The 27,741-nt window shown below is 45.6% G+C and overlaps 1 protein-coding gene across 1 annotated transcript in view; it reads right to left on the bottom strand.

Moving 5' to 3' along the window:
• Positions 1-27,741, bottom strand: part of POLN (DNA polymerase nu) — a 126,925-nt gene that overhangs the window by 18,380 nt on the left and 80,804 nt on the right. Inside the window, exons 17-20 of the mRNA XM_033105641.1 lie at positions 23,099-23,156; positions 22,183-22,257; positions 21,220-21,334; positions 398-480 (exon numbers count right to left, since the gene is read on the bottom strand). Of these exons, the coding sequence (XP_032961532.1) occupies positions 398-480; positions 21,220-21,334; positions 22,183-22,257; positions 23,099-23,156 (331 nt within the window). The remainder of the gene's footprint in view (positions 1-397; positions 481-21,219; positions 21,335-22,182; positions 22,258-23,098; positions 23,157-27,741) is intronic.

The following is a 27,741-nucleotide window of genomic DNA, read 5'->3' as shown; positions in this document are numbered from 1 at the left end:
ACAGCCATCATCAGAAGGTCAAAGAGAGAGGAGGAGGGGGAGTAGAAGGGAGCTGAGGCCAGTTCTGCCTTGGGCCCTCGGGCGGAAAGAGGGTGGGGGCAGAGAGGGGGAAGGGTGGGGAGGAGGCTGTCCTCCCAGGGCACAACTGTGTGACGAGGGTGGGCCCTGCCTCACCCCTCCCAGCTGGGTGACTTGGGTTGACACTCACTTCTGCACCTCTGTTCTCTCACCTGAAAGGTTGGCATGAGCACAGAGTGAGCTAATGGCTGTGAGTGGTCTGACTAGTGTCTGGTGTGTGGCACGTGTCACCAGAGCTTGTGTAAATGACATACAGGGACTCTCAAAATGAGCTGCACAGCCACAGGTGCACACAGGCCATGAGCAGGGCTCAGCCTACCTGCTCCGTAGACCACCGAGTACACCACCTTCTTGGTCTGCTCTCTGTCTGTGTGCGTCACGCATTCTGGGGGGACACCCTTCCTGTGAGAAGAGACAGCCCAACATCAGGCACACGGGCAGCCTGTCTGTCAAGGAGCCGCGGGAGCCCAGCCACGCAAACCGCCCCACAGCTCTCCCTCCGCAGGGTCTGACCGGTCCAGAGTCAGGCCATCCACGGGAGGGACACAGTCCTGTCTGCAGCAGCTGTCTCGGCAGGCCTCGCCCCCCACCCCCGACAGATGCCGCTGGGGAGGCCAGAGCAGCTGCAAGCCAGCCAGCTTCCAGAGTGACCACAAACCAGAACCAGAAAGTGTGCTCACCGAGGAGTGCCAGCCCAGCTAAGGAACGCCCGCTCCCAGTGCCAGGGTGCTGCAGCGGGTGGGCTGGGCCCCATTCCTGGCAGGACTGAGTGAGCAGCCACTGCCTGGGCTCCCACCGATGGACAGCGGGGGGCGAGGGGTGAGCCCCATCAACTCAACATCTGACTGGGAAGAGGAACCTGTCCCAATCTTTGTGGGCTGCGCTGGGCTGGGCCCTTCAGTTGGCAATGCTGCCCGCTGGCCCTGAGCCCAGCCATCAGCCCCACGTAAAAACTTCGGGTCTTGGCACATCTCTTCTCAGCATGTGAGCGGCCCTGGCGTGCACGTGGCTTTCCAAGCTCCCCAGTCTCCACGGGCCTTTGAATGCCCTCATTTCCCAAAGGACCTCTCCGCGGCCTCTCCTCCCAAGCTTTCAGGGCTCTATCATTTGCCTCGAAGTAAGTTTTGCTCCCCGACTGTAAATGGCTGCAGGCTGGTCGCCTCACAGTGTTTCCCAGGAGCGCCTGCTACTCTCCTGCCCCGAGTGAGTTAGGCGGAAGTGCCTGTCAGTCCTGAAGGCCCCCAGCCATCTTTGCGGATAAGTTGGCTCACTCCACTCCCTCTGGATCCAGGGACCTGGGCCCCCTGCGGGGCATGGGGCTGAGTCCCAGGGGGCAGGCAAGTGAGAACACCGTAAGCTCTCCTGCTGTTGCAGGTTGTCCTGTCCCTGATGCAGCAGGTGCTTGGCTGCTGGCGTCACTGTTTTGCAGAGTTCAGGCAACGTTGACTCGAACAGTTTTTGCTTGATTCTTTGATGTTCCTTTCAGGGGACAGACCCCCAGGGCTGCCTATTTCACCATTTTCACAGACACCCCTTAATTCATTAATTTTTGCTACCTGATTTCTTAGTACCAATGCATTTCTTTCTTTTTTGGACCTTTCCCTGTTGTGATAAGCTGTTTTGCCCACTTGTTTATCTACCCTTAAACTTGGTATTGTTAACAACTGTATTTAGATAAGAAGCCAAAAGCACCCACGCTCAGAACAAATATGCATCAACTCCCCTGACACCAGCCAGCCCAGCTCCCCATCTAGTTCCCTCTATTTTGGAAGTCCCGCAGGTGCTCCAAACCTGCTCAGGAAAGACACTGCTGATAAACTTACTAAGACTGGTGTTTCCTGCCCCCTCCCAGGGCCACCCACGATGCAGCAGACGACGCCTTGGCTCAGACAGATGGGTCTGAGGACAGACAACTGCAGGGAGGGCAGGAGGAAGCATTCTGGGGCAGGGCGCCTCAACCTAATCGCACAGGAGACCTTCCTTCAGTGTGTGGAGGGAGCTGGGAAGTTGTCTGAGGAAGCAGCAGGGAACTCTCCCAAGACCTGCTTCTTCCTCGAGAGCCACAGATGAGATCCAACAACACAATCAGCAAACAGGTGTCATGGACATGAACCAAATGCCATGCCCTGGTACCAGAGAATGTGCCTTCTTCCGAGCACATGTGGCATATTTGCAATAACCCACCATACCTCAGGGCATGCAGAGAACATTAAAAAGCTGCACAAAATAGAAGTATTAAAACAACACTGTGCACAGTGCAAGAAAACTAGACATTAAAAACAAAACCAGCCCTTCTCCCTAGAGATAAAACAAAAACCACTTTCATCAGACAACTTTTGGGGGAAGAGAAATACCAACAGAAATTACATAATTTCTATTGAAAACACTGCATGTCAGAACCAATGGATCCTACTTAAAGCAGTGAGGAAATTTCATAGCCCTGAGTGCCTATATTCATAAAACTGAAAGAATAAAAGTAGATGAATTTAGTTAGGACAACAACAAAGCAAATCAAAAGAGTGCACAAGGGAGATACTAAAGCTGGAATAAAGGCAGGAACAAAAGTGAAGGAGATAGAGAGCAGCTAAATAGTAAATCACATTAATAAATAAAAACCTTGGTTCTTTAAAAATTAAAATAGACAAACCATGAGCTGATTTAATCAAAAGGGAGCCAGCACAGATATAAGATATACATTAGAAACAAGGGAACATAACTACAGATATGTAAGAAGTTTAAAAAAAAATCCTAAAACATCATTTTGCACAACTCTACACAAGTAAATTTGAAAACCTAGGTGAAATGGACAATTTCTTAAGAAAACACAGTATAAAAATTGATCCCAGTAGACATGAAAGTTAAACAAACCAATATCCATAGAAGAAATAAAGAAAATTATTGAGGAACTACCCACATAAGAAACCAGGCCCAGATTGTATCACACGGGAATTCTATCAAACCTGTAGAGACCAGAGAGTCTGCATGCTGTATAAATTGTTTCAGAATGTAGAAAATGAAGAAAACCTTCCAAATTTATTTTATTAAGCAAGTATAACTGTTACACCAAAACATGATGAGTGTAACAAAGGGAAATTGCAGATCGATATGTCCTATGAATATTGATTGATATAAAATACTAAGTTGGATATTGGCAAAGAGAGTCCAACACAACATTGAGAAAAAAGTGCCCCATGGCCAAGCAGAGTTTATACCAGGAAAGCAAGGTTGGTTCAATGTCAGGAAATCTATTGATATAATTCACCACATTAATAGGACTGAGGAGAAAAGTACATGATTATTTACATAGTTGTTGGAAAAAAACCTCTGACAGAATTCAACACCTACTCCTAATAAAAACTCTTGAGAACATAGGAATAGCGGGATACTTGCTTAAAATGATAAAACAATACACCTCAACCCTAAAGCTAGTATCTCACTAAAGGTAACACCAGAGGTATTGTCACTCAGGTCAGATACAAGGCAAGGATGCCCACACTGTCACTGCTATTTAGCACTGTCCTGTGTTCTGGAAGTGTCAGCCCAATACTTAGGGGCATCGTAATTGGAAAATTAAAAACTACAACACCAAAAAAACCCCTGTCTCTAGCTGCAGATTTCCATTCTTGGAAATCCCTAGAGAATCAGTGATGAAATAATTCAGCACGGTAACAGGAAATAAAATTAACATAAGTCAATAGCTTTCATATAAACAAATAACAAGTGTGAAGATATAATGGAAGAGAAAACCTGATTTACAATATTAACAAAAAAGATGAACTACATAGGAAGAAACGTGTAAAACCTATATGAAGAAACCTTTAACATCTCCTGAAAGACACAAAGGTAGACTTGATTAAATGGAAAGACGTCCCTTATTCTTGATTGAAATGTCTCAACATCATCAAGATGTCAGCTCTTCCTGTGTTAATTTGTGAAGTTAAACTTTTTTTTTCTGAACCAATGAAAATTATAAAGAGAAATCAGGCCATAAAAAACCCCAAAGTTGGGGCCGGCGCAGTGGCTGAGGCGGTTGGAGCGCCGTGCTCCTAACACTGAAGGCCACCGGTTCGGTTCCCACGTGGACCAGTGAGCTGTGCCCTCTACAGCTAAGACTGTGAACAATGGCTCTCCCTGGAGCTGCGCTGCTGTGAGCTGCGTAAGTGGCAGGCAGCCGTGAGTGGCCAGCAGCCGGTGACCGACTGCCTCAGCCAGGCGGACAGCAAGGCTCATAATACCAGCACGGGCCAGGCAGCTGCACCCTACAACTAGACTGTGAAACAACGGCTTAAAAACCGGGGGTATGGGGGCAAAACACACACACACACACACACACACACATATATGTATACATATATATATATATATAAAACAAACAAAAAACCCATAGTAAATACAAGAGAATCAACTTTCCAACAAGCAATGAGATAAAAAATAAAACGACTGCATTTACAAGAGCGATAAAAACCCAAATACCTGACAAGTTTAAGAAGAGATGTGCCAGAGTTTTATGAAGGAAGGGACCTTAAGGGAAGGACAGAACACACACCCTGTTCTGGGTAGGAGAATGCAACACTGAAAAGATGTTATCAGATATCAATGGGATGTGGGCTGAAATCTTTATAAAGTGACTCTAAAGTCCATCTGAAAAACAACCTGAATGAGAACAGTCATGATGATGTTGGAAAGGGTGAACAATGAGGGAATAACTATCGGATCCGACAGGGAAAGCTCAGTACTGACTTTGATATAAAAACAGAAGTCAGCAGAAGAACACACAAAGCCAAAAACAGGCCAGAGACTATACAAATACGTGTCTATGATTTGGCATTTCAAATCCATATTGGGTTGCAATTCATTAATTATTTGGAAAGTTATAAAGTTAAATACCTGTTTCACTTCATACACATAATTAAATTAGAGACAAATTAATTAAAAAAAAAAAGACATGAAAGGATGAGGATAAAACACTGTATGGAAGAGAATGGGAAGCCCAGAAGCAGACGTGTGGCTCATGGGCCTTGGTGCACGAAGGGGGACGGTGGGCCCAGTGGAGACGTTCCCATACAACACACTGGGACAACTGGCCTGTCATGTTGGAAAACATCAAATTAGATCTCTGCTTTCATGTATCACAAAATCAGAGTCCAGATGGATTAAAAGCCTACACATTAAAAAAAAAAAAGGCAGATCTTAAATAAAGGTAAGGAAAACAAAGGAGAATGTAAGCTTCCGCAAATAGGAGAGTATTGATAAAAAGACACAAAGAATACAAACCGTAATAAGAAATGAATGATAAAGTAGTCTACATCATAACTGGGAGAAATAGAGTAATATCCAGAATATGAAAAGGGCTTCTACAGGTCATTAAGGAAAAAAACAATTTAACAGAAAACTGGGCAGAGGATATAAACAGAAAATCTTTAGGAGTAGAAATCAGAATGGCTGATGAGCAGAAACTCTTCGTCCTGTAAAATGCCAACAGAGCACAAGACATCACTTTTGACGGAGGAGACTGGCTGGTACTGAGAAATGAGAGGACACAGGTTCTGGCACTTGAGTGGGGCAGTCGCCCGAGCAAGTGGGGATTCTGAAAAACTGACTAAGAGGGAGAGTGCACGCTAACCCGTCCTCCAGCTCCTGGAAGCAGAGACACTGGTCTCGGGCCAAAGCTGGACTGCCCAGGGATGTCCAGGCTGGCCTGAGAGCCAGGCCTGAGGCTGGCCTAGCCCTTGGACAGCTCCTCCCATGGCGCTTTCCACTGAACAGGCTCACGGGGCAGGTGGAGAACAGCTTGACTTCAGAGAAAATGAGCCACAGAGAAGCACAGGGAGGGCCCCAAGGCCAGGGCTGTCCACTCCGGGTCCCGCTCAAGCTCAGACTTACAGCACATTTGCAAGGGCCACTGACCCTGCAGGCAAAACAGTCTCGATTCCCTAGTGTCCCCCGACAGCGCGTGACACAGGCACTCATTTAAAATGCCATGTCTACCACTCAGGTGTGTATTCCCCTTAGTTGAGATTTTTTTGGGGTAAAATATACATAAAATTTATCCTTTTAATTATGCTCACGTGTACAAGTCAGCAGCATAAGTACATTCACGATGGTGTGTGGCCATCACACTGCCGTGTTTCCCTGAAAATGAGACCTAGCTCGACCATCAGCTCTAATGTGCTTTTTGGAGCAAAAATTAATATAAGACCGAATTATAAATTTATAAGAATTATAAATTAATATAATTAATTATAATACTATAATTTAATTAATATTAAAATTAGTATTTTAATTAATAAAAATTAATATATCAATTTTTGCTCCAAAAAACGCATTAGAGCTGATGGTCCAGCTAGATCTTATTTTCGGGGGAACATGGTATTTACTCCAGAACTTTTTCATCATCCAAAATTGAAGTGCTGTACCCATATTTCCACTCATTTTTAACTGTAATTTAAAAAATTGTTAGGGAGAGTGACTGATTACTTTCACATTTTTCTACTATCGAGATATCATTCCTAGGTATACCAGTCACCCTTTTAAGGTGCGCCCTTTTAGTGTTTTTCAGTACATTCACACACGCTGTCACCATCACTACCTAATTCTAGGACATTTACAGTCACTCTCCACCCCCTCAGCCCCCAGCCCCTCATCCGTTTCTGCCTCCACGTATTTGCCTGTTCTGGACATCTCGTACAATGGAACCACATAATGTGTGGCCTCTCTCACACAGCACCGTGTTTTCACAGTCCATCTACGTAGTAACATGAATGTTACTCCCTGCTTGCTACGGCTGAGTGATATCCCACGACACGGATGGGCCATGCTCTGTTTACGTGCTCTTTTGATGGACACGTGGCTTGTTCCCACCTTTGGGCTGCTGTGAACGTTTGTGCATAGGTTTCTGTGTAGACAGATGTGCTCAGTTCTCCTGCGTAGATACCTCACCTGGGAGAGAAGGTGCCGGGTCACATGGGAACTCTGCGTTTAACTTTCTGAGATCTGCCGGACTATTTCCACAGCAGCTGCAGAATCTGACCCACCAGCAACGTCAGAGACCGATTGCTTTCATCTCATAGGAAAGCAAAAGTCAAGATCAGTCCTTGAGCTCTTTACTCAAATTTCCCCCAGGAAACACCCCCCCGGAGCCCTTCATGAATAATTAAGACTCACTGGAGGGAGATCTGATTGAGAAATACTGCCCACGCTGCCCCGGGCCCACGCTGCCCCGCAGACCACATGAGCCATGACAGTTGCATCTGTGGCCTCAGCAGGAAGCGGACCAGATGGCAGATTATGGCCTCGAGTCATGGGTCAGGGCTGTCCACTGCTCAGCTTCTGGGCTCCGACTCTGAGTTCCAGCCAGAGGTCGGCATCACTGCCCAGCCGTCGCCTCCCCCATGATACCTGCACCCCCTTCACGTGCTCACCTCCGGAGGTGAGTATCACTCTGGGGCTGCTGGGGCAATACTGAATCTGACTGGTTCCCTTCAGAAATGTGCACAAGCAGGGCACGCGCACAGTTCCATCCTACCCCAGGACAATGACGTTTACAGTTACCATTCAGTGAGCACCTACCAAGTGCCCCATACCTGCCTTCTGAACCCACCCTGCAAACTGAGCTGTTTGGCGTTTCCTTGTGGATGTGCGGAGACAGCCCCTTCCACATGGCCCACACGGGACTCCTGCTCCCGCCTCGCACGGGCTCCCCTCCCACCTCAGTCAAAGCCAGTCGCCCGCCCTGCTGCTCTTCCTGACACGCGCCCCTCCCCCACCCCCCACATCCCAAGTGATGTCAGTCATCGAGGACTGGTTCTGCCACCTCCACAAGCTGTCCCTGGAACGCCCGTCACCCCTCACTCTGGCAACACAATGACCCCTCTGCCTTCCTTGCCTTCCAGCCCATTCTCTGCTCAGCAGTGGATGGGCTTCTCCATAAAGATGGCAGATTGGTCACACAGGGCTACCTCTGCTCTCTCCTGAGACTCCACCAAAACAAAGCAAAGCAATTAAAAGGTGCAAATCTACCAGAAGGAAGAGAACAGGAGACGGGCTATCCACTTGCAGGCAAGAGATTGCAGCACATTCAGGAAAGACAGGGATAGGCTTGAGGGGGGTGCACACACTGCACCTGAGAGTGTGCAGGGGTGACAGCAGCGGCCGTGTCAGGTACAGCCCACGGAGGAGAGCGAAGTGGGGCTGAAAGCAGGGCAGGCGTGCACTCAGCGCACACGCACGTACAGAATGGCCAAGCAGCCTCTCGGACCCGCACCCTCACCCACCCCAAACAGTCAGCACGAGCCCAGCCAGGTGTCTGTTCTCCCACAGACGACGACGATGATCAGTAAAATGAAGAGGCTTCTCTGCAGAAATCGATAGCCCTAGAAAAGTGGCCTGTATATTTGGGTGCTTAGGGGTCTCCAGGGTGCTGGGCTCAAGAGCCGGCCATTCTGCAGACAGTGGCCCACTGGCTGACAATCTGCTCGCTGAACTCAGAGCTCTGGGCAAGCATTCTGGCTTCCCTCTGGACGGTGAGTGGAGACTCCCCTGCAGCTGGTCCCGACATGCTCCAAAGGCCCCTCTAACTGCTGAGTCTGCAGCCACACCCCCAGTCCTCGCTCACTCGGATGCCCTTGAAGAAGAAAACCCGTGAGGTGGTGTCACTCTTACTGCTAAACTCCTCCTTGGCTCTTCTTCATTTCTCTATGGGTCTGCTTTCGCTTATGATGCTGAGATGCCAGAGTCTGGCCTTAAAAACACTGAGTCTTCACAGTTAAAAACCAAAACCAGGAGCCTAAGGAAGAAGTGAAGGCCACACACAATCCCTGTGCCCTGCAGGTACAGGGAGAACCGTCCTTCACAGACCCAAGTGGAAAAGATGCTGACTGGCCAATATCCCATGAAGACCCTCCCTGGTTTCCTGTGAAATTCGAAAACTGGCACGCACCCTTGACCTGCCTGCTGCAAGATCCCCTCCTCTCTTATGCCTCCCGGAAGTCCCATGAGACCCCCACTCTTCAGTTGGTTGCTGTGTCCTGTGCAAATCATCTCAAAGGCCCCTGGAAAGGTGATGGTCTTCTTGATAAATCCCTTGCCCTGGGGTAATTCCGAAGTAAGCTAGCCCGCATTCCTGATCCGCACAGTAGGACGAGACCGGCCTGCTCAGTCAGCACAGCTGCGCTGGTGACACCATCTTCCAGGGCTGGCAGCCTGGCCCACCCCAAGGCTGTCTGGTGAGTCCTGGGCAGATCACTGGCGAGCCTGCTGGGCACTGCAGTCAGTCACTGCGTCCTTTCATCACACACAAATTCACACACACTGGGTCTGTCTGGGGACTTCACACTCTCGACTGGTCAACTCCATTTTACATCCACACCACGCATTTCAGTAACTGCCTTCATAATACACTTTAGTGTCGGGCAGGACTTGGTCTTTCCTATTGCTCCTCCATAATATTGTTTTTTCATGGTTATTGTGGATTATTTTGCATCAAAAACTGCAGGTTAGTTTGTTTACTTACTGAAAAAAGTCTTGATTTTGGGGGCATACTCATCAGGATATTCTCTATATTAATGGAAGGAAACGTAACATCTTGATAAAATTTGTGACTTCCTGTCTTCTCCGTGTTTCTCTAGGTTTTCTTCATCTACTTCTTGCATGATTTTTATTAAGTGTCACAGCTATTGTACTTTTTTTAAAAAACTTTTATTTATTTTAAGTGTGTTTTTCCAGGACCCATCAGCTCCAAGTCGAGTAGTTGTTTCAATCTAGTTGTGGAGGGCGTAGTTCACAGTGGCTCATGTGGGGATCAAACTGGCGACCTTGTTGTTAAGAGCACCGTGCGCTCTAACCAACTGAGCTAAGCGGCTGCCCTGCTATTGTACCTTTGTTGCACCTTTCCTTCTACTCCACTTGCTGACTGGCTGTTGCGTACACTGAGGCAGGCAATTGCACATCTTCCCGAGATGACCCTCTTGCTTCTTCCATCCAGCTGTGATGCTCCTCTCTTTATTACATCCACCAGAGCCACTGTAAGTGGCAGCATGACAGCAGTGGCTTATCTGCTCCTGAGCCTCACTGGGTGCTTTGGCGTCCATGCGCGAGCTTGCCATGGTTTGCTGGCTTGTGGGTGAAGCCCTGGAGGGGTCACATGATTGACTGCGTCCTAGTGCCATAAGGAGAGCCAGTAGAGGATGGATGTGAACGGGGAGTCTGCAGTGGGGCAGGAAGTTACGACATCAGGAAGTGTAGGAGGTCCCAGGAAAGAGGCCAGAGGTAAGAGGGGCCACAGGCCTGGCTGGAATTGGGGTTTGGGAGGGAGGAGGCTCAGCAGGGTCTGGGTCCTGGTGCCTAGCTCCCTCCAGAGCTGCTCAGTTGGAACAGTCCTGGGGCAGCTGGGGAACCTGCCGCTGAGAACCGGAGCTGCTGGGCTGGAGCTCAGCACCAGAGAGCTGCAGGCTCGGGATAAGCACTTGCCACATGCCTGCTCGCTCTTACCTCCAGGCCCCACGATGCTCTCACCTGAGGGAGGACCTCGCTCCACCTTTGCTCCTTTGGCCTCAGAAGCCACCCTTCCTTCCCGTGCTGTATTTTTCACCTCTCCTCAGAGAGCTCCGTCCAAACTCTCCGAGGAGGTCTTCCCAACTCCAGGGTGGGCCAGAGCACTGTTCGGCACCCTCTCTGCACCTGTATTTCTCCTTTATGACCTTTTAAACCTGCAATGAAATATTACGCTGCATTGCATAATGCCACCGTCCCCGAGTGTAGGCGACCTGTTCTCTCACGGCTGTATCAACACGATTGGTGCTCAGTTTGGTTGAGTGGACGAATGGATGGTCACTTTGGGGAGTAGATGTCCTTATTCCCATCTTATAAACAAAACAACCTGAATTCACGCTAGCAGCTAATGACACAGTTGGACGTGGAGCCCAGCTAGAACCAGGGGAGGGAGGAGGGCGTTCTGGGAGCTGGTGAGTGATGGAAAGAGGGCACGGGACACAGCTTTGGGAATCCATCAGCGGGAGGCAGTGGCACAGGATCTTCCCATTCCAGCGGGTGCAGTGGCTTGACTGGCTGGAGAGCTCAGGAGGACCAAGCCTGCTTAGCTCCAGCTCAGGCACATTCTGGTCTGTCCTCCCACATGACGAGCACTGGCTTGCTGTGTGGGGTTGGTCCTACTTAGGGGCAGGTGGGAGCAGTCCATCTGACCACAGCATACGCCATGCTTTCCAACTGGGCTTCGTAAGAATAAAGCTGCTGGTGTTTGGAATCCGCTCCCCTGCCCTGCCGTTCTTCTCAGGGGGTTCCGGCGTGGTGTTCCCCTCTTCCCCATCCTGAATCTCTTTGCTGCTGTGTCCTGAGGGACTGGGCTCCACGGACAGCCCTGGTGTCGGCGGCTTCACTTGGGTTATGCCAACAGGGGCAGCAGTAGGTGTTGGAGGGTGGGAGGAAGGAGGGGCAGGGTTCCTCACAGACTCCAGTGCCAGCTCCCATGGCCCTTCCCGGAGCCCCCATGCTGCAGGACCGCGTTCCTCCAAACGCCGCCACTAGGGCTGGTGTCACCCTCCACTGGTCTTTGCCCTGCCCCATCTCTGCAAAGGGCCCGCTTTAATGGTGATAGACCCCTAGAGGTTCTATCACCATTCCAAACACAGGGGGCTGAGAAAGAGGTGTGGAGCACTGACTCCCTAAAACCCCAAGGATTAGGAGCCACGGCTCTAGGATCAAACTGTGTGAAACGGTCCCAGTGCTGATATGGTGAGTGTGTGACTGTGGGCAGGTCCCTTAAACAGCTGCAGCCTGAGCTTGTTTCCTGTAAGTCTTGTCGCCTGCACACAAGGGCAACCCGAAGACTGTCTGCCCGAAGCCTCAGCTCACTCGGATGTTATCTGTCTCACGAGTTATCACAGGTGACAATTCTACCAAATGTCACCCTCCAGCCTCCAACAGACATCTCCTCACTGCCTGCCACCTAGTCCTGAAGCCAGTGCCACCTGTGATAGTAGCCTTACTTCTGGCACGAAGCCCTGTAGACACAGTGACAGGCCAGGCTGTGCTGCCATAATAAATCACTCCAGGGTCTCACTGTCCACAGTGACAACTGTCCATTTCTCATGGGCCTATGCTGCCATCACAGGCTGCCCACCACTTGTAATGCAGGCTGACAGAGTGGCCTCTGCCCATTGTGCCAGCTACGGTAATAAAAAGAGATCAAGACAAATCATGTGCAGTTTCTTAAAGCCTCAGCTTAGGAATGACACATGTCATTTTGGCTTACGTTTTATTAGCCAGAGCAAGTCACATGCCCAAGCCTGACACCTACTGGGTGGGGAAGCACCGTCTTCCCCGAGGCAGCGCAGCCCGGCCCACAGGACTATCCACCACAATTGCCTTAGAGAGAATATCTCAGAAAAGCACCGCAAAAGGTCTTAAGCAGAAGAAAAACAAACACGTTCCGCAGCAGGAAATACTTTTTCGGGTTTCGGTCTGAAAATATTGAGTTGAATGCACAGCTGGTAAGGACTGGCTTTCATCTGCATTTTGTAGAACTTCTAGGGAACCCCCTAATCAGGCAACTACACAATGATCGCTGTGCAGAAAGAAGCCCCGGGGCCATGTGGGACCCTGCAGTGCAGCACGGAGTGGCCGAGTCCAGTGCATTTGAAAATGCAAACGCTGGTCCCAGCTCTGCCTTGATGACTCCCAGATCCCTGGGTCTCAGGCTTTCATGGGTCAAATCGTAGCTTTACAGCTGATTCCTAAGACTTCTTCCAAGTCTCCATTTGTATACGTGGTCTAACAATTAAGTTCGCGAACTTGCCCTTACATTGGCAGCCCTGTACAAACAGCTCGGTCAGGTTTCATAACCTCGGTATATCAGTGTCTCACAGCTGTGTTCGAGTCGACATGTGGCAGTGTCTTGCTGAGTGGAGTTCATTATTGTTGTTGTGTGTTTTTGTGTGCCATCGTGAGAATGTCTGAGTTTGAATTAGAGCAACGAACAAACATTAAATTTTTTGTTAAACTTGGCAAGAGTGGAAGTGAAATCAGGGACATGTTAGTCCACATTTATGGGGATAATGCCATGGAGAAAATGACAATGTACAAACGGATTAAACGTTTTTCTGAGGGGAGAGAACGAGCCACTGCTGAAGAGAGGTCAGTAACGATCAGAACTGACGAAAACATTGCAAAAAGTCCAATTGTGGGTCAAAATTGTTGGCTGACTGGGAAAAGCATAGCAGATCAAGTAAACATCAATAGAGAAACAGTTAGGAAAATCTTAATGAGAAACCTTGGTGTGAGAAAGGTGTGTACAAAAATGGTCCTGAAGGAGCTCACCGATGAACAAAAGCAAAGGAGAGTCGAAGTTTGCTGAGACCATTTGGAGAGGCAAGATGATGTTTTGGGTCGTGTTATCATTGGTGACGAAATATGGGTGTACCAATATGACCCTGAAACAAAGCATCGAAGTGCACAATGGAAGTCAGCCAATTCTCCATGACCAAAAAATTCCATCAGTCCAAATCAAGAGTCAAAACGATGTTGCTAAACTTTTCTTCATATCAATGGGACTATTCATTATGAATTAGTACCAGCTGGACAAACAGTTAACCAAGTTTACTATTTGGAAATGCTGAAAAGGCTGCGTGAAAAGTTAGATGAAAACGACTTGGACTTTTCACCAACAATTCATGGCTCTTGCATCACGACAATGCACCAGCTCACACGGCACTGTCTGTGAGAGAGTTTTTAGCCAGTAAACAAATCACTGTATTGGAACACCCTCCCTACTCACCTGGTCTGGCCCCCAATGACTTCTTTCTTTACCTGAAGATAAAGGAAATATTGAAAAGGAGACATTTTGATGACATTCAGGACATCAAGGGTAATATGATGACAGCTCTGATGGCCAGTCCAGAGTTCCAAAATGGCTTTGAAGGGTGGACTAGGCACTTGTGTCGGTGCATAGCTTCCCAAGGGGAGTCCTTCGAAGGTGACCATGGTGATATACAGCAATGAGGTATGGAACACTTTTTCTAGGATGAGTTCGTGAACTTAATTGTCAGACCTCGTATGTAAGCTAGATATTCGTAAAGATTTGTCAAAGAAATTGTTATTCTTTGAAAATGTTACTGAGTATTTCAGAATATAATACCTAAGTGCCTTTTGTGTTTCAAACAATGAGGTGTTTACATGAAACAAACCTTTTAAAGAGTGTATTTGATCTCAGTGCTTCTTTACCATGTGCTCTTCTCAGCCTCTGTATAGAACATAAAAATCATTTCCACAGCAACTAATTACAGAGTAAGTCACAGTGCTGGGTTACTACTGTGGGTGGAGAATTAGAAGCGATCAGCATGCAGACATCAGAAGCTTCTTAGTTTTCAAGTCCTCCCAAGAACTAATGCAAACTAATAAAATGTGGCAAAGACATGCAATAGCCGATGTGGATGTGAGCTTCTCAAGCTGGCTTTCTGAGTGATCAGCTTAACACGAACCTGAGGAGAATGATTTTCTGCCTCCTACTTTAAACCTTCTTCAAAAATCAGTTGAGCATGTTTGTGCGGGTCTGTTTCTGGCTTTTTGTTTTCAGTTCCACAGGTCTATGTGTGTGTTCCTCTGCCAACACCACATCGGTTACTATATATTAAGTCTCAATATCAGGTAGTGATTCCTCTTGCTTTAGTCTTTGTCAAGATAGTTTTAGCTATTTTTTCTAAATTGGGGAATATCGGGGAACAGTGTGTTTTTCCAGGACCCATCAGCTCCAAGTTAAGTCGTTTTCAATTTAGTTGTGGAGGGTGCAGCTCACTGCCCTACATGGGAATCAAACCAGCCATCCTGGTGTTATGAGCACTGCACTCTAACCACTGAGCCAACTGGCCACGCCTCATTTAAGCTATTCTAGGGCCTGTGCCTTTTCATATGAATTTTAGAATAAGCTTGTCTATTCTAAAATTTGCTTGGGTTTTAATAGGAATTGCATTAAACCTATGTACCAATTTAAGGAAAATTGACACGTTTACTATGTTGAGTTTTCCATTCCACGAACACAGCATGTCTCTCCATTTATTAGATTTTGGATTTCTTCATCAGCATTTTGTAATTTATTTTTATTTTTAAAATCTTGATTAGCATTTTGTAATTTTAGACATAGAGATCTTGTACTTATTTTGTTAACTGTATACTTAAGTATTTCATTATCTTTGGAGTGACTGTAAATGGTATTGCATTTGTAATTTCAGTTTCTGCATGTTCATTGTCAGTTTATACAAATGCAGTTGATTTTGGGGTGTTGACATGGTGTCTTATGACCTTGCTGAAAGCATTTACTAGTTGTAGGAGTTAAATTTTTTTTCTTGTATATTCTTTGGGACTTTCTATATAGACAATCATATCATCTGCAAATAGAGACAGTTTTATTTCTTTCCAATCTGTATACCAGTTCTTTCTTTTTCTTGCCTTATTGAGTGGCTAGACTTCAATATTCACTATTAAGAAGTTGTTCCTTACTTTAGGGGGGAAAGTAGACTTTCACCATAAAATATGCTGTCAGCTGTAGTTTTTGTTGTAGATGTTCTTTATGAAGTTGAGGTTGTTCCCCTCACTTTCTAACTTCCTGGGAATTTTTATAATAAATGCATGCTGGAATTTGTCAAATGCTCTATCTGGGTCAATTGATATAATCATAGCATTTTTATTCTTTAGCTTGATCATATGGCGGAGTACATTGATTTTCAAATGTCTAATCAGACTTGCACACCTGGAATGAATCCTACTTCAACATGGTGTATAATTATTTTTAGACATTGTTGGATTTGGTTTGTTAATGTCTTGTTGAGGATTTTGCATCCAAGTATGTGAGTGATATGATCCGTAGTGGGGTTTGTTTTATTTCATATCTCTTTGTCTGATTTGAGTATCAGGGTAATGCTGGTCTCACAGAATAAATTGGGAAGTGTTCCTTCCTCTTCTATTTTCTGCTTAAAGTTGTATACAGTTGGTATTCTTTTTTTAATGTGAAACATTTATTGGTCTCTTACTATGAGTTAGACAATGAGATAAATGCTTTTCATACTTTAATTCAATTATATGCTATTATACTCATTTTAGAAATTTGGAACCAGTCTTGACATGGCTTCTTCTTTATATCCTTAGTTCTAGGACTTCTGTTCAGCTAGTCTTCAGATGCTTCTCCAGGTTGATTTTTCTATAATTTAGTTGTCATTTTAATGTGGTCATGGGAGGAGGCAAGCACAGCATTTACCTTCTCTGCTATCTTGACCGGAGCCTAGTTTCAGTTGGTGTTAATTCTTCTTTAAATGTTTGGTAAAGTACTACAGAGAAGCCACCTGGGCCTGAGGATTTCTTTTTCAGGAGCTTTTCAATTACAAATTCAATTTCTTCAATAGTTATAATAGCACTATTAAGGGTTATCTATTTCATCTTAGTTGGGGTTTGGTAGTTTGTGGTTTTCAAGAAATCGGTCCATTTCTTCAAAACTGCTGAATTTTTGAGCATAAAGTTGTCCGTAGTTTTCCCTTATTACCCTTTTGGTGCCTGCAGGATTTGTACTAATATCATCTATTCCCTTCCAGGTATTGATGATTTGTGTCTTCTCTATTTTTATTTTTGTCAGTCTTGTTAGGGTTTATCACTTTTATTGATTTTTCAAAGAATTAGCTTTTGTGTCACTGATTTTCTCTATTGTTTTCCTACTTTCAATTTCACTGATTTCTGCTCTTATCTTTATTATTGCCTTCCTTCTGCTTGCTTTGCGTTTATTTTACTCATCTTTTTCAAGTTTCTTGAGATAAAAACTTAGATTATAGATCTGAGATTTTTTTCTTCATATGTAACTTGAGCGTTTAGTGCTATACATTTCCCTCTTGGAGCTGCTTTAGCTGCATACTTTACTTGAAACTTTGACAAAAATGCTTTGCTGTAATACTTGGTTAGCAACAGCCAGAGTAGCTTTGGGCTCACTGAACAAAAGACATGCTTGGTCATCTATGCACACACACTCATCTTGAATCACAGATTCTTTCACACACTACGAAGGAGAATAACCAGGGCATTATTCCATCAAAGCATTAAGATGGCAACAGAGCTCAAGAGTGAATCAAATAAGCCAAATACTTTTTCTGTCTAAGCAGGAATCATCTTCTAAGGCTTTTCGTACTTCTGGTGAGAGGGCCAGGTGTTATTAAATCTATTACATGCTTTTAAAATGCTATATTATCTTATACCCTATCTGGAGGAAAAGTGAAACAGAAGAAAGGACATCTTCTGGGAGGCAGTACAGAAAAGACTGAGCTCTAAAGGAGGGAAAAGAGACAAAGATAAAGAATAAGTGGTGAGCACAAGAAAAGATGCTCAACACCTGTAGTCATGAGGGAAATGCAAATCAAAACCACAATGAGATACTACTTCACACCCACCAGGAATCAAATAGATAATAAGAAGTATCAGCGAGAATGTGGATGAATTGGAACCCATACACTGTTTTCAGGAATGCAAAATGGGATGGCTATTTTGGAAACTAGTTCAGCAATTACTCAAAAAAATCAAATATTGTTGCCAGTGTACTGTACATTTTAAAATGATTAAGATGATAAATTTTATGTTATGCTATTTTACCACAATAAAAACAATTAAACATAGAATTACTACATGACCCAGCAATTCTACTCGTAGGTATATACCCAAGTATAATGAAAACATATCCACGCAAAAAATTGCACATAAATGTTTACCAGAGTAGTACAGTAGTAGTCATAATAACCAAAAGGTGGAAACAACCAAAATACCCATCAACTGAGACTGGGTAAACAAGTGGAGTTTTTTAAACCAAGATGCAGAGAATACACTATTCTGCGTACTGGAGTATGACCTAGCCACATGAACGAGTGCAATGCTGATGTGTGCAGCCACGTGGGGCACCCTAACAGCATCATGCCCACTGCAAGCAGCCAGACAGAGAAGGTCGCATATTGTATAATTCCACATGTCCAAACAGACAAATGTACCGACACAGAGAATAGATTCCTTCCATGAGGAAGGAAGAATGGGGAGTGATGGCTGAAGGGTGTGGGGTTTCTCTTTGGGGTGACAGAAATGTTCTAGAATTAGACAGCAGTGATGGCTGCAAAACACTGTGAACGTACTATCATAAAAACCAATAAACTGTACACTTTAAAAGACTGAATTTTATGGTACGTGCGTTAATAGCACCAAGAAGGGCGTTTTCCCAGGAGCAGTGTGCCAGGAGAAAGCAGTGGCACTTGGAGGCACCGGGTCAGTGACGCTGCAGGTCAGCACAGATCCCTGCAGAGCCTGTGAGTGGGGTGGGGGTGGGGTCGGGCACACTGACTTGGGGCCTCAGTGCCAACTGCGCCCTGAAGAAAGGTGACCATTGTTTTAGATGGGAGGAGTTCCAGGCCTCACACTGAAAGAAGAAAAACCCAAGTAGGTAAAATGAAAGTTTGTTCAAAAGAGCCAGAATGTGCCAGCAGCGAGAAAGAACAGGGCTAAGGGTAGACTTGTTTTGTACCTGAAGAATACATGAGGGCTTCAGTGGGGTTGAAGGTAGGGTTTCCCTACAGGCAACCCTAGAGAGTTGGTTTTGTTTTTGTTTTTTTAGTAGAGGGGAGGGTAGAAGCCAACAAGGTATATTAACAATGCCAGAGTTACAGTGGAAAACAGAGGGGCACGGAGGGGGGCAGCACAGCCCACCCAGGGGGTGCCAGCCACCCCAACGTCTGGAGTGTGGTCTCGCCTAGTCAGCCTGGTCACGTGCAGTACGCAGTCCTATCTTGGCAACGGAGGATGTCTCCTCCTCTGAGGCAGGAAGCTTTGAAGGTGGTAGGAGGCCCTACAATGATGTACGGAGGCAGAGAGGAAAGAGTTCAAGCGCTCATGCCTGAGGACCTCTACTTTGTCCTTCAAGCAAGAGGGGAAGGTCCTTTGAAGATTAAGAGAGAAGAGTAGACATTTGTGGGATGTCAGAAAAGACTGGAGCAGCTGACCAGACGAAAGTGGAGACCATTCAGGGTCCCTGTCAGGTGGGATGACCTGAATTTAGAGTGAACGCACTCACCACCACTCTCTGGCTTTCTGCAGCACCTGGAAGGCGGAAGGTGAGACAGTGGACAGTAGGGCCCCTGAGGGCTAGAAACACACACCAGGGCGGGGAGCGGTCCAGCAGCACCAAGCCCTAATGGGTGGCTGAGGGGGCTGCACAGGGAGGCCCAGGGTCTGTCTGTTTTCTCTCACCTAGTGTCACCCAGTGGACTGCGACCGAGTGCCCAGGACGGGCCAGATGCAGAAGACCCTCCTGGGCTGCACCTTGCAGTGCAAACCACAGTGTGCTGATGGCAGGAGCAGGCACAGGACGGGGGCTGGGCTGCCCAGAGGCTGGGAGCAAGGCCATCGAGAACAGAGCTCAGAGGGCAGGAGCTGCGGTCAGAGAGCAGAAGCCAGGCCACACCTCGGCAAGATCTAGGTGTGAAATAGGCTGTGCTACACGAGGGCTGAGGTGGGTCAGGGTGGAGGCCAATCGTATTTTAGGGCATGGGATGGGAGGCCAGAGTGTCGTAAGGGCAGGGAGGGAGTGACAGGAGGAGGCCCCTGGCTCATGCAGGAGGCTGGGACTCAGCCTGACGCTCAGAAGCAGGAAAGTCTGAATTCCATGCCTTTCACTCATTGGTGACAGATCCTCACTGAGTCTCCCACACCTGCTGTTGCAGGGCAGGGATAAGAGAAGACTGGCCTGGCCCCCTGGAGCTGACATTCCAGTGGGGACAGATGGTAAGGAAAACGGGAATGCGTGCAGAAGCGGGGAGAGCTGTGCTGAGAGCAGGCAGGTCGGGAGGGCTCAAGGGAATGCCACGGTGGGCGGGGTGACAGATGAGCCTGAGCCACAGGGACATTTGGGCAAAGAGCTTCCTGAGCCCTCGGGAGGGAAAGATCTGCCCAGTAGCTGGAGAGGGGAGGCAGTGAGGGCAGCGTGGCCAGCACCTGCACTGGACAGGGGCACGCGGCCCTTCCCTGGGAGGGCTCTCATGTCTTCAGAAAAGACAGTGACAATGACAGAGAGGTGAGTGTACAGGAGGGAAGTGCAGGGGCTTGAGAACATAGCGCAGCTCTGGTGGAGTGATGTCTCTAGGATGACTCCTGAGGGTGACAGGTGACAAGAGGAAGTGGGATGGGAAGGTGAGGAGGTCCACAGGGGGAGCCACGCAAGGGAAGAGGCCGCGGGAGGAGGCGGGTGGCGCCTGCAGCTACTGAAAGCGGGCACTGTGCCGGCAGGAGCAGAGACCTTCCCAATGGCTGGCCCACGCAGGCCCGCTTCCTCCTCATAGCAGAACCTGACTTTGTTCCCGGCAGTGATGTCCCTGGCCCTCTTTGTTCTAGAGCATTCCCTCTACCAGCTTCCCTCGTGGCTATGCCAGCTGCACAGCCCGGCTCTGGAAAGCGCGCTGTAAGGGCTGTCCGCAGCAGCTCTGGCCCAGGCCTTCACCCTCCTGAGGGAGCACAGGGAAGGGTGGGAGGAGAGCCCACACCTTCCTCCTCTCCCGCTTTGGAGATGGGCAGACAGCACTAGTTCACAGCCACGAAGAAGAAAAGCCAGCATCCCAAGAATACAGGCACAGAGACAGGCCTTGGATAACACGGGTGAGCAGCCCGGCAGAACCCGTGGCCATCGCTGCTGCGATTCTCGTGTGTGAGTCACTGTGGGGCAGGAATGTCCCGTGCGGCCTGATGCGCTCCTGGCCACCCGCGGGGTGGGGTGCGTGGCTGTGACTGTCCACCCTGAGCAGGGAGCACAGGTGCCCACCATCCTGGCTCTGCTCATCCCGGGGTAAAGGGGGGCACGGGGACGTGTGATTAGCACTTTCCATTTTCCCAATATTTTTATTACATTCTTTAGCAATCGGCTTCTTTATTAGCGGTGAAAAGCTATGGGTTTTCATTATTAGGACACTCTTGGCATCCTACTTATCTACTCTTCTTTTTGAAAAGATTAACTGCTAGAGAAAAATATCATTTCTTTCTTATGAAAATAGCCTTGGGATAACTTCAGGCTTTTAAAATCATGCAGGCATTCCTGCAGATCTGATAACATTGTGAACCCATCTCTCTTACCACTGTGAAGTCAGGGTAGAAAATACATCATCTCTTTCAGATTCCTGGAATAACTTCAAAAGTTCTGGATCCCCAGATAAGTGTGCAAGAATGCGCAATTCAATCTGTGAAAAGTCTGTTAGACAGAGTTGTGCATTAATTCAGAATCCGCCAACAACGTCCCTCACTGGCGCTACCCCCCCAGCCCACCCTCAGCCTTCCCTCTCCGCCCGCATAAGGTCAGCAGCCCCTCCCGCCTGCCAGGGTCCTGGGCATCCCGTGTCTGCAAGTCCAAGAGACCACTTCTGCCTTATGAGGCGGCAATGCCTCCAGGGTGGGCTGTATCCATTCAACCATTCATTCTGTACATCTGAGTTTTGGAAAGGGCCTACTGTGTGCTGGGCCACGTGCTTGGGAGATGTTGCTGAACAAAACATACAACAACCCCTTTCCTCGTGGACCTTCCGCTCTAGGAGGGGGGGCGATGTGAGTGGATGTTAGAAGATGAGAAATGAAGTGACAGAGACAGATAAGGAGGTTCAAGCATAATGTCGGAGGTGCTGTTATTATCAGGGTGGTCAGTGTGCACCTCAGGAAGAGAGTGACCTCTGAGCAGAGGCACAGAAGAGGCAAGGGGGGAGCAGGTCAGTATTTGGGGGCGAGGGCTTCATGCTGGGCCTGAGGGGGAGCTGGCTGGTTGTCGGGGGACAGCAGAGTGGCTAGCATGGCCAGAGAGCCGTGGGGGTTGAGGGTGGGGGGTGCGACTGGGTGGGACCACGCCGCGGTCTGCCCTGTTATGGGGACCTATAATAGACACGGCGAAGAGAGGGGCCCTGGAAGCTGCGCTGTCCTGTGCTGTGCGTGAGAAACCTGCTTCCTACAAACATCTGCCTTTGAATGACTACATTTCTAAAGGTTTTAACCGTATTAAATGCACAGTGCGCCACAGCAACACGCAGCGCCTCCTACCAGGGTTGGCAATACCTGCTGCTAGGAAGGTGTGGCCTTCGGATGGGACAAACGTGGCCCTTGGGGAGATGGTGATTTCATCTTCCTCACCTGAATCGTCACAGCAAGAGTGCTTGGTGAGCGTGGGCATGGCTGATCTGTAGGTAGTCCTCACACAAAGTTATTTTAATTTCCAAAGTCAAAGGTGTCTAGATTTTGGATTTTTCTGAATCTTTTATTCATGTAATTTTAAAAGATATTACTACTGAAAATAAGTAGATTTTTTGTTAAGATTTTCTGCTCTGTCTAGAAATCTTAATGAAAAAAAGGTCAACCACCGATCCTGGAATGTATTCTAGTAGAGCCGAGAGGCTGGCTGAGCCTCCGAGGGGACACGGCTGCAGGGAGCACGAGCCCTAAGGAGCACCACTGAGCACGTGGCAAAGGGCGTCGCCAGCACAGCTCCAGCATCTTGTGGAGGCAAGATGTTGTGCATTTGAAAAAGGGCTGCTCGTCAGGCTTCATTGTTCTTTGCTCAGATTTGACCTTTTTCTTTTTAAGAAACATAAGCCTCAGTATTACAGTGAAGTAGTGTAAGGGAAAGAAGAGGGGCTGTCTGCTTTCATAAACACTTCCAGTCATTTTCAGACTTCAGCAAAAGCTGTTCTATTGTTGTTTTTCTTTAGTGGGAAATTGGTTGGGGGAGAGACAGTAGGAGGGAGCTACTGTCTTTGTATACCTATCATCTCCTTTAACTTGTGAGCTGCTAAAAGGGAGGTACACATCACTTTAGCTGCGTTTTATTTTTCAGTGTGCATTTAAGTCCTGATCATGCAAGTACAGAGAACTTCAGGAAAGCAAAGCAGTTAGGTGTATAGAAAAACAATCACTACTCTTGTAGGATTTTTAAAAATGTTACCCAAGATGTTAGCAAAGCAAAAAAAAGTGTTACCTTTAAAATTTTGAGGTTTAGTCATTTGAATTGGGTGCTTGGAGATACCTTGGATATTCTGCAAATAAGAGCGGAATAGCTTCAGCTGAAATATCTACTCAAATTAATCTGTACATTTAAGGGTATTTAAAAAGTGTTACATTTTATTAAACATTAACAAAATAACTAATGCCAACATATTATGCATAAGCATATTAATATGACTGCCGAACACTCACACATAATTTTGTGGGTATATCAGAAAGTGTATCAGCAAATGTCACAACAGTTCTTTTTCACTCTAGCCTGTGACCCTTATCGTACTTATATACAGTCATTCTTTTAGCAGCAGCCTAACTTATAAACTTAGTTAACTTAAAAATTCCTACAAAATATGCTAACCATAGATGTCTGTGAAATTTGTATATTGTATTTCCCTTTAAAAACTTACTTGAAGATGAAAATTCTGGTCTCTCTGTCCCGATCAGGCCCTCCTATGGTGCTCTTGGCACTTAGTACCGGCCTCGGGTACTTGCAGCATGCCCCATGGAAGGTCGCAAATGTGCCTGTGTGCCCTGAAAACCGCTGGGACCGTTTGTCAAGCACCTTCACACCTTTACAGGTTGGGGCAGTAGTGACAGGTCCCAGCCGGGTACTGAGAGGGTGGCCGTCCTCTACCTTGCTTCCATCATTCAAACCATGAGAATTCCTGCTCAATGGCCTTGAGGTCCTTGGCAGGACCTTGAACAGTGAGTGACGCCTGCACTGTCTGGCAAGTGAGCTCCTTGGACACTGGACTAGATCGGGCCCACTGTGCTACCGTGCAAACCGCGGAGCGTCTCAGGTGACATGCTTTAGGATCCCTGCAGCCCTGGGACGTAGGAAAGCAGGTTTTATCACCCTCACTTTCTGAGGTGAGGACACTGAGGTCTGGAGGGAGAGGCTAGTGACTCTCAAGTTTTCTGTACATTAGAATCACATGATACTTAAAAAAAAATCAAATGATAAGCTCATAATGGAATAGAGATGACAAAAAAAAGAGCCAGTGAACTTAAAGGTAGGTGGATAGAAACTATCCCATGTAAAGGAGAGGCGAAAACTATTGGTGGAAAACAAGAACAGAGCCTCAGGGACCTGTGGAGTAGTATCAAAAGCATTCTGCTATTTCAGCTCCTGAAGGAGAAAAAAACAATTTGTGCAGGAAAAAAAAAAAGCTCAAATATTTCCCAAATTTGGTGAAAGACATGTTTTTCAGATTCAAGAAGCTAAACAACCCTAAACAGGATAAATTAAAAGAAAATCACACCCAGGAACCTCATAAGCAAACTGCTGAAAACCAAAGATTAAAAACAGTCTTGAAAGCAGTCTGAGCCAAAGGACATACTGTAGAGAGCAGCCATGCGGATGGCAGGTGTGGTGAAGACCATCGGACCAGGAGACAACACATTTCGAGTGTGGAAAGGAAAGAACTGTCCACTCAGACCTTATGCTCCAGGAATGAACGTGAATCAAAGACATTCTCAAATGAATAGAAACGAAGAGGATCTGTCATAAGGAGACCTGTTCTAAAAGAAGAGTTAACAAAAGTTCTCGGGGCTGAAGGGGAACTGTCTCCAGAGGGAAACTGGAATCTCGGGAAGGAAGAATGAACAACACAATAGTCAGTATCTCAATAAATATACTAATTTTTTCAAGTTCCTTGAAATACTTATAACTGTTAAAAGCAAAAATTATCACACTTCCTGTGGGTGTTTACAATGTATGTAGATATAATGCATATGACAATCATAACAGAAAGTGGTGAAATTAAAGGAGCTTCAATGGCTTTTTAAAGTTTTTTATAAGTTACTTGAACTGGTAAAATATTAAATCTAAAAATACATTAAGTGAGGCGAACGTGATAACCACTACACTCACTTATTTGCAGAATCTAAAGAAAAGAATAAGTGAATGAACTAATCAGAAACAGTTTTGGAGACAAAGAGGAAAAACTGAGGGTTGCTAGATGGGCGGGAGGGGTGGGGGGTGGGGGGGAGGGGGAGGGGATTGGAGGGCAGTCGGTGACCACAGGATGGCCACGGGTTTGAAAATTAATCTGGGGAACGTAATTTGGTGGTTACCAGAGGGTAAGGGGGTTGGGGCGTGGGGGATGAGGGTGAGGGGGATCAAATGTATGGTGATGGAAGGGGAGCTGACTCTGGGTGGTGAACACACAGTGTGATTTATGGATGATGTGATACAGAATTGCACACCTGAAATCTATGTAATTTTACTAACAATTGTCACCCCAATAAATTTAAAAAATAAAATTAAAAAAAATAATAAAAATACATTAAAATTTAATATGTCTACTATAATTCCTATAGTAGTCACTAAAAATAGTATACAAAGAGATGTGGCCAAAAATTCCAATATATAAATTGAAATGGAATTCTAAAAGTTATTCAAAATTCAAAGGAGGCAGGAAAGAGGGAACAGAGAAACAAAAAATAGAAGGGACAAACAGAAAAATAAAATGGTAGACCCAAATCCTACCACATCAATAATCACATTAAATTTAAATACTTTAAATACACCAATTAAAACACAGCGTTTGTCAGATTGCACAAATACAAGATCCAACTATATGTTGGCTATAAAATATCAACTTTAAATATGAGTTAGATAGATTAAAAGTAAATGAATGAAAAAAGATATATCATACAAACAACTGATTGAAAGAAATCTGGAGTGGCTATATTAATATAAGACAAAGTATAATTCAGAATAAGGAAACTCACCATGAGTAAAGTGAATATTACATAATGATAAAAAGGGAAATTTACAAAGAAAATATAATAATTCTAAATATGTAGATATCTAACAACAGAACTTAAAACACACACAAAGCAAGAACTGATAGAACTGTAACACACAATAGACAAATCCACAATTACACTTAGAGACTTAAACACTCCTTCTCAGTAACCTGTGGAAATATAGAGATAAAATCAGCAAGGATACAGAAGACCTGAATGACACTGTCAACCAGCTTGACCTAATTGCAATTTATAGAACCCTATATCCAAAGATAACAGAACGCACATTTTTTTCAAGTGAACATGGAACTCTGTTCAAGATAGACCATATCACAGGCCATAAAACAAGACTTAGGAAATTTAAAAGAATTGAAAGCATTCAAAGTATGTTCTCAGGCTATAATAGAATTAAACTACAAATCAGTAACAGAAAGATATCGAAAAAACTCCCAGATATTGGAACATTAGACAACATACTTCTTAAGCCAGGAGTCAAAGTATAAAGGGAATTTACAAAATGTGTTGAATGGATTGCAAAAGAAAACACAATATCAAAGTTTACAGGATGTAGCTAAAGCAGTATTTAGAGGAAAGTTTTCAGCATTAAATGTTTATATTGGAAAATAAGAAAGGTCTCAAATCAATATCTAAGTTTCCACCTTGAAAAACTAAAAAAAGAGAGCAAAAATTAATCCCAATGCAAGTAACAGAAAACTAATAAATAGTTGAAATTAATGAAATTGTAAACAGGAAAGCAACAGAGGTAAATTAATGACACCCAAAGCTGCTTTTGCAAAAGACCAATAAAATTAATAAACTGCTACCCAAACTGTTCAAGAAAAAAAGTAAGGTAAAAATGATTAATTTCAGGAATAAAAGGGGGGATATCACTACAGATCACACAGACATTAAGGACAGTAAAGAAACACTGTGAGCTATGATATGTCCATAAATTCAACAACTTAGACAAAGGGGGCCAATTCCTTGAAAGATATAAACTATTACTGTTCACTCAAGAGAAAACAGAAAATCTGAATAACCTACATCTATTATAAAAATTGACTATAGTTAAGAACCAGCGCGCGTGCGCGCGTGAGTTCTCTCTCTCTCTCTCTCTCTCTCTCTCTCTCTCTCACACACACACACACACACACACACACGGATTTCCTCCCTTCCCAGTCCCAGATAGTATTAATGTTGAATTCCACCAAATATTTAAGGAATAAACAACACCAATTCTATACAATTTCTACCAGAAAATAAAAGAAGAGGGAATTCTTTCTAACTAATTTTATAAAGCCAGTAATATCCTAATAGCAAAACCAGACAAAGATATTTCAAGAAAACTACAAACTATATTCTCTCAGGAATATAGGCACAAAAAAAATCCTAAACAAAATATTAGCAAATCAAATTCAGCAACAGAAACAATCCATCACAACCAAGTAGGATTGATCCCACAAATCCCAGCAGTGGTTGGTTCAACATTTGAAAATCCATCAATGTCATTCACCATATTAATAGATTAAAGAAGAAAATTCACATGATCATCTCAATAGATGCAGAAAAAGCATTTGACAAAGTTAAACATCCATTCATGATAAAAACTATTCTTAGCAAACTAGGAATAAAAGGGATCCTCTAACATGACAAAGAGAATCTGTGATAAAACCTAAAGCTAGCATCATCCTTAATAGTGAAAGATTCAATGTTTTCTCCTTAAGATTGGGTACAGGGCAAGAATGTCTACTCCTAAAACTTCTGTTCAACGTAATATAGGAACTCCTAGCCAGCACAATTAGGCAAGAAAATAAAAAAGCACGCAGTACAAAGGAGGAAACAAGATGGTCAGTAATCACTGCAGAC

This window comes from Rhinolophus ferrumequinum, chromosome 5, assembly GCF_004115265.2.
Source record: "Rhinolophus ferrumequinum isolate MPI-CBG mRhiFer1 chromosome 5, mRhiFer1_v1.p, whole genome shotgun sequence".
Lineage (NCBI taxonomy): Eukaryota > Metazoa > Chordata > Mammalia > Chiroptera > Rhinolophidae > Rhinolophus > Rhinolophus ferrumequinum.
This window is presented reverse-complemented; position numbering and strand designations above follow the sequence as displayed.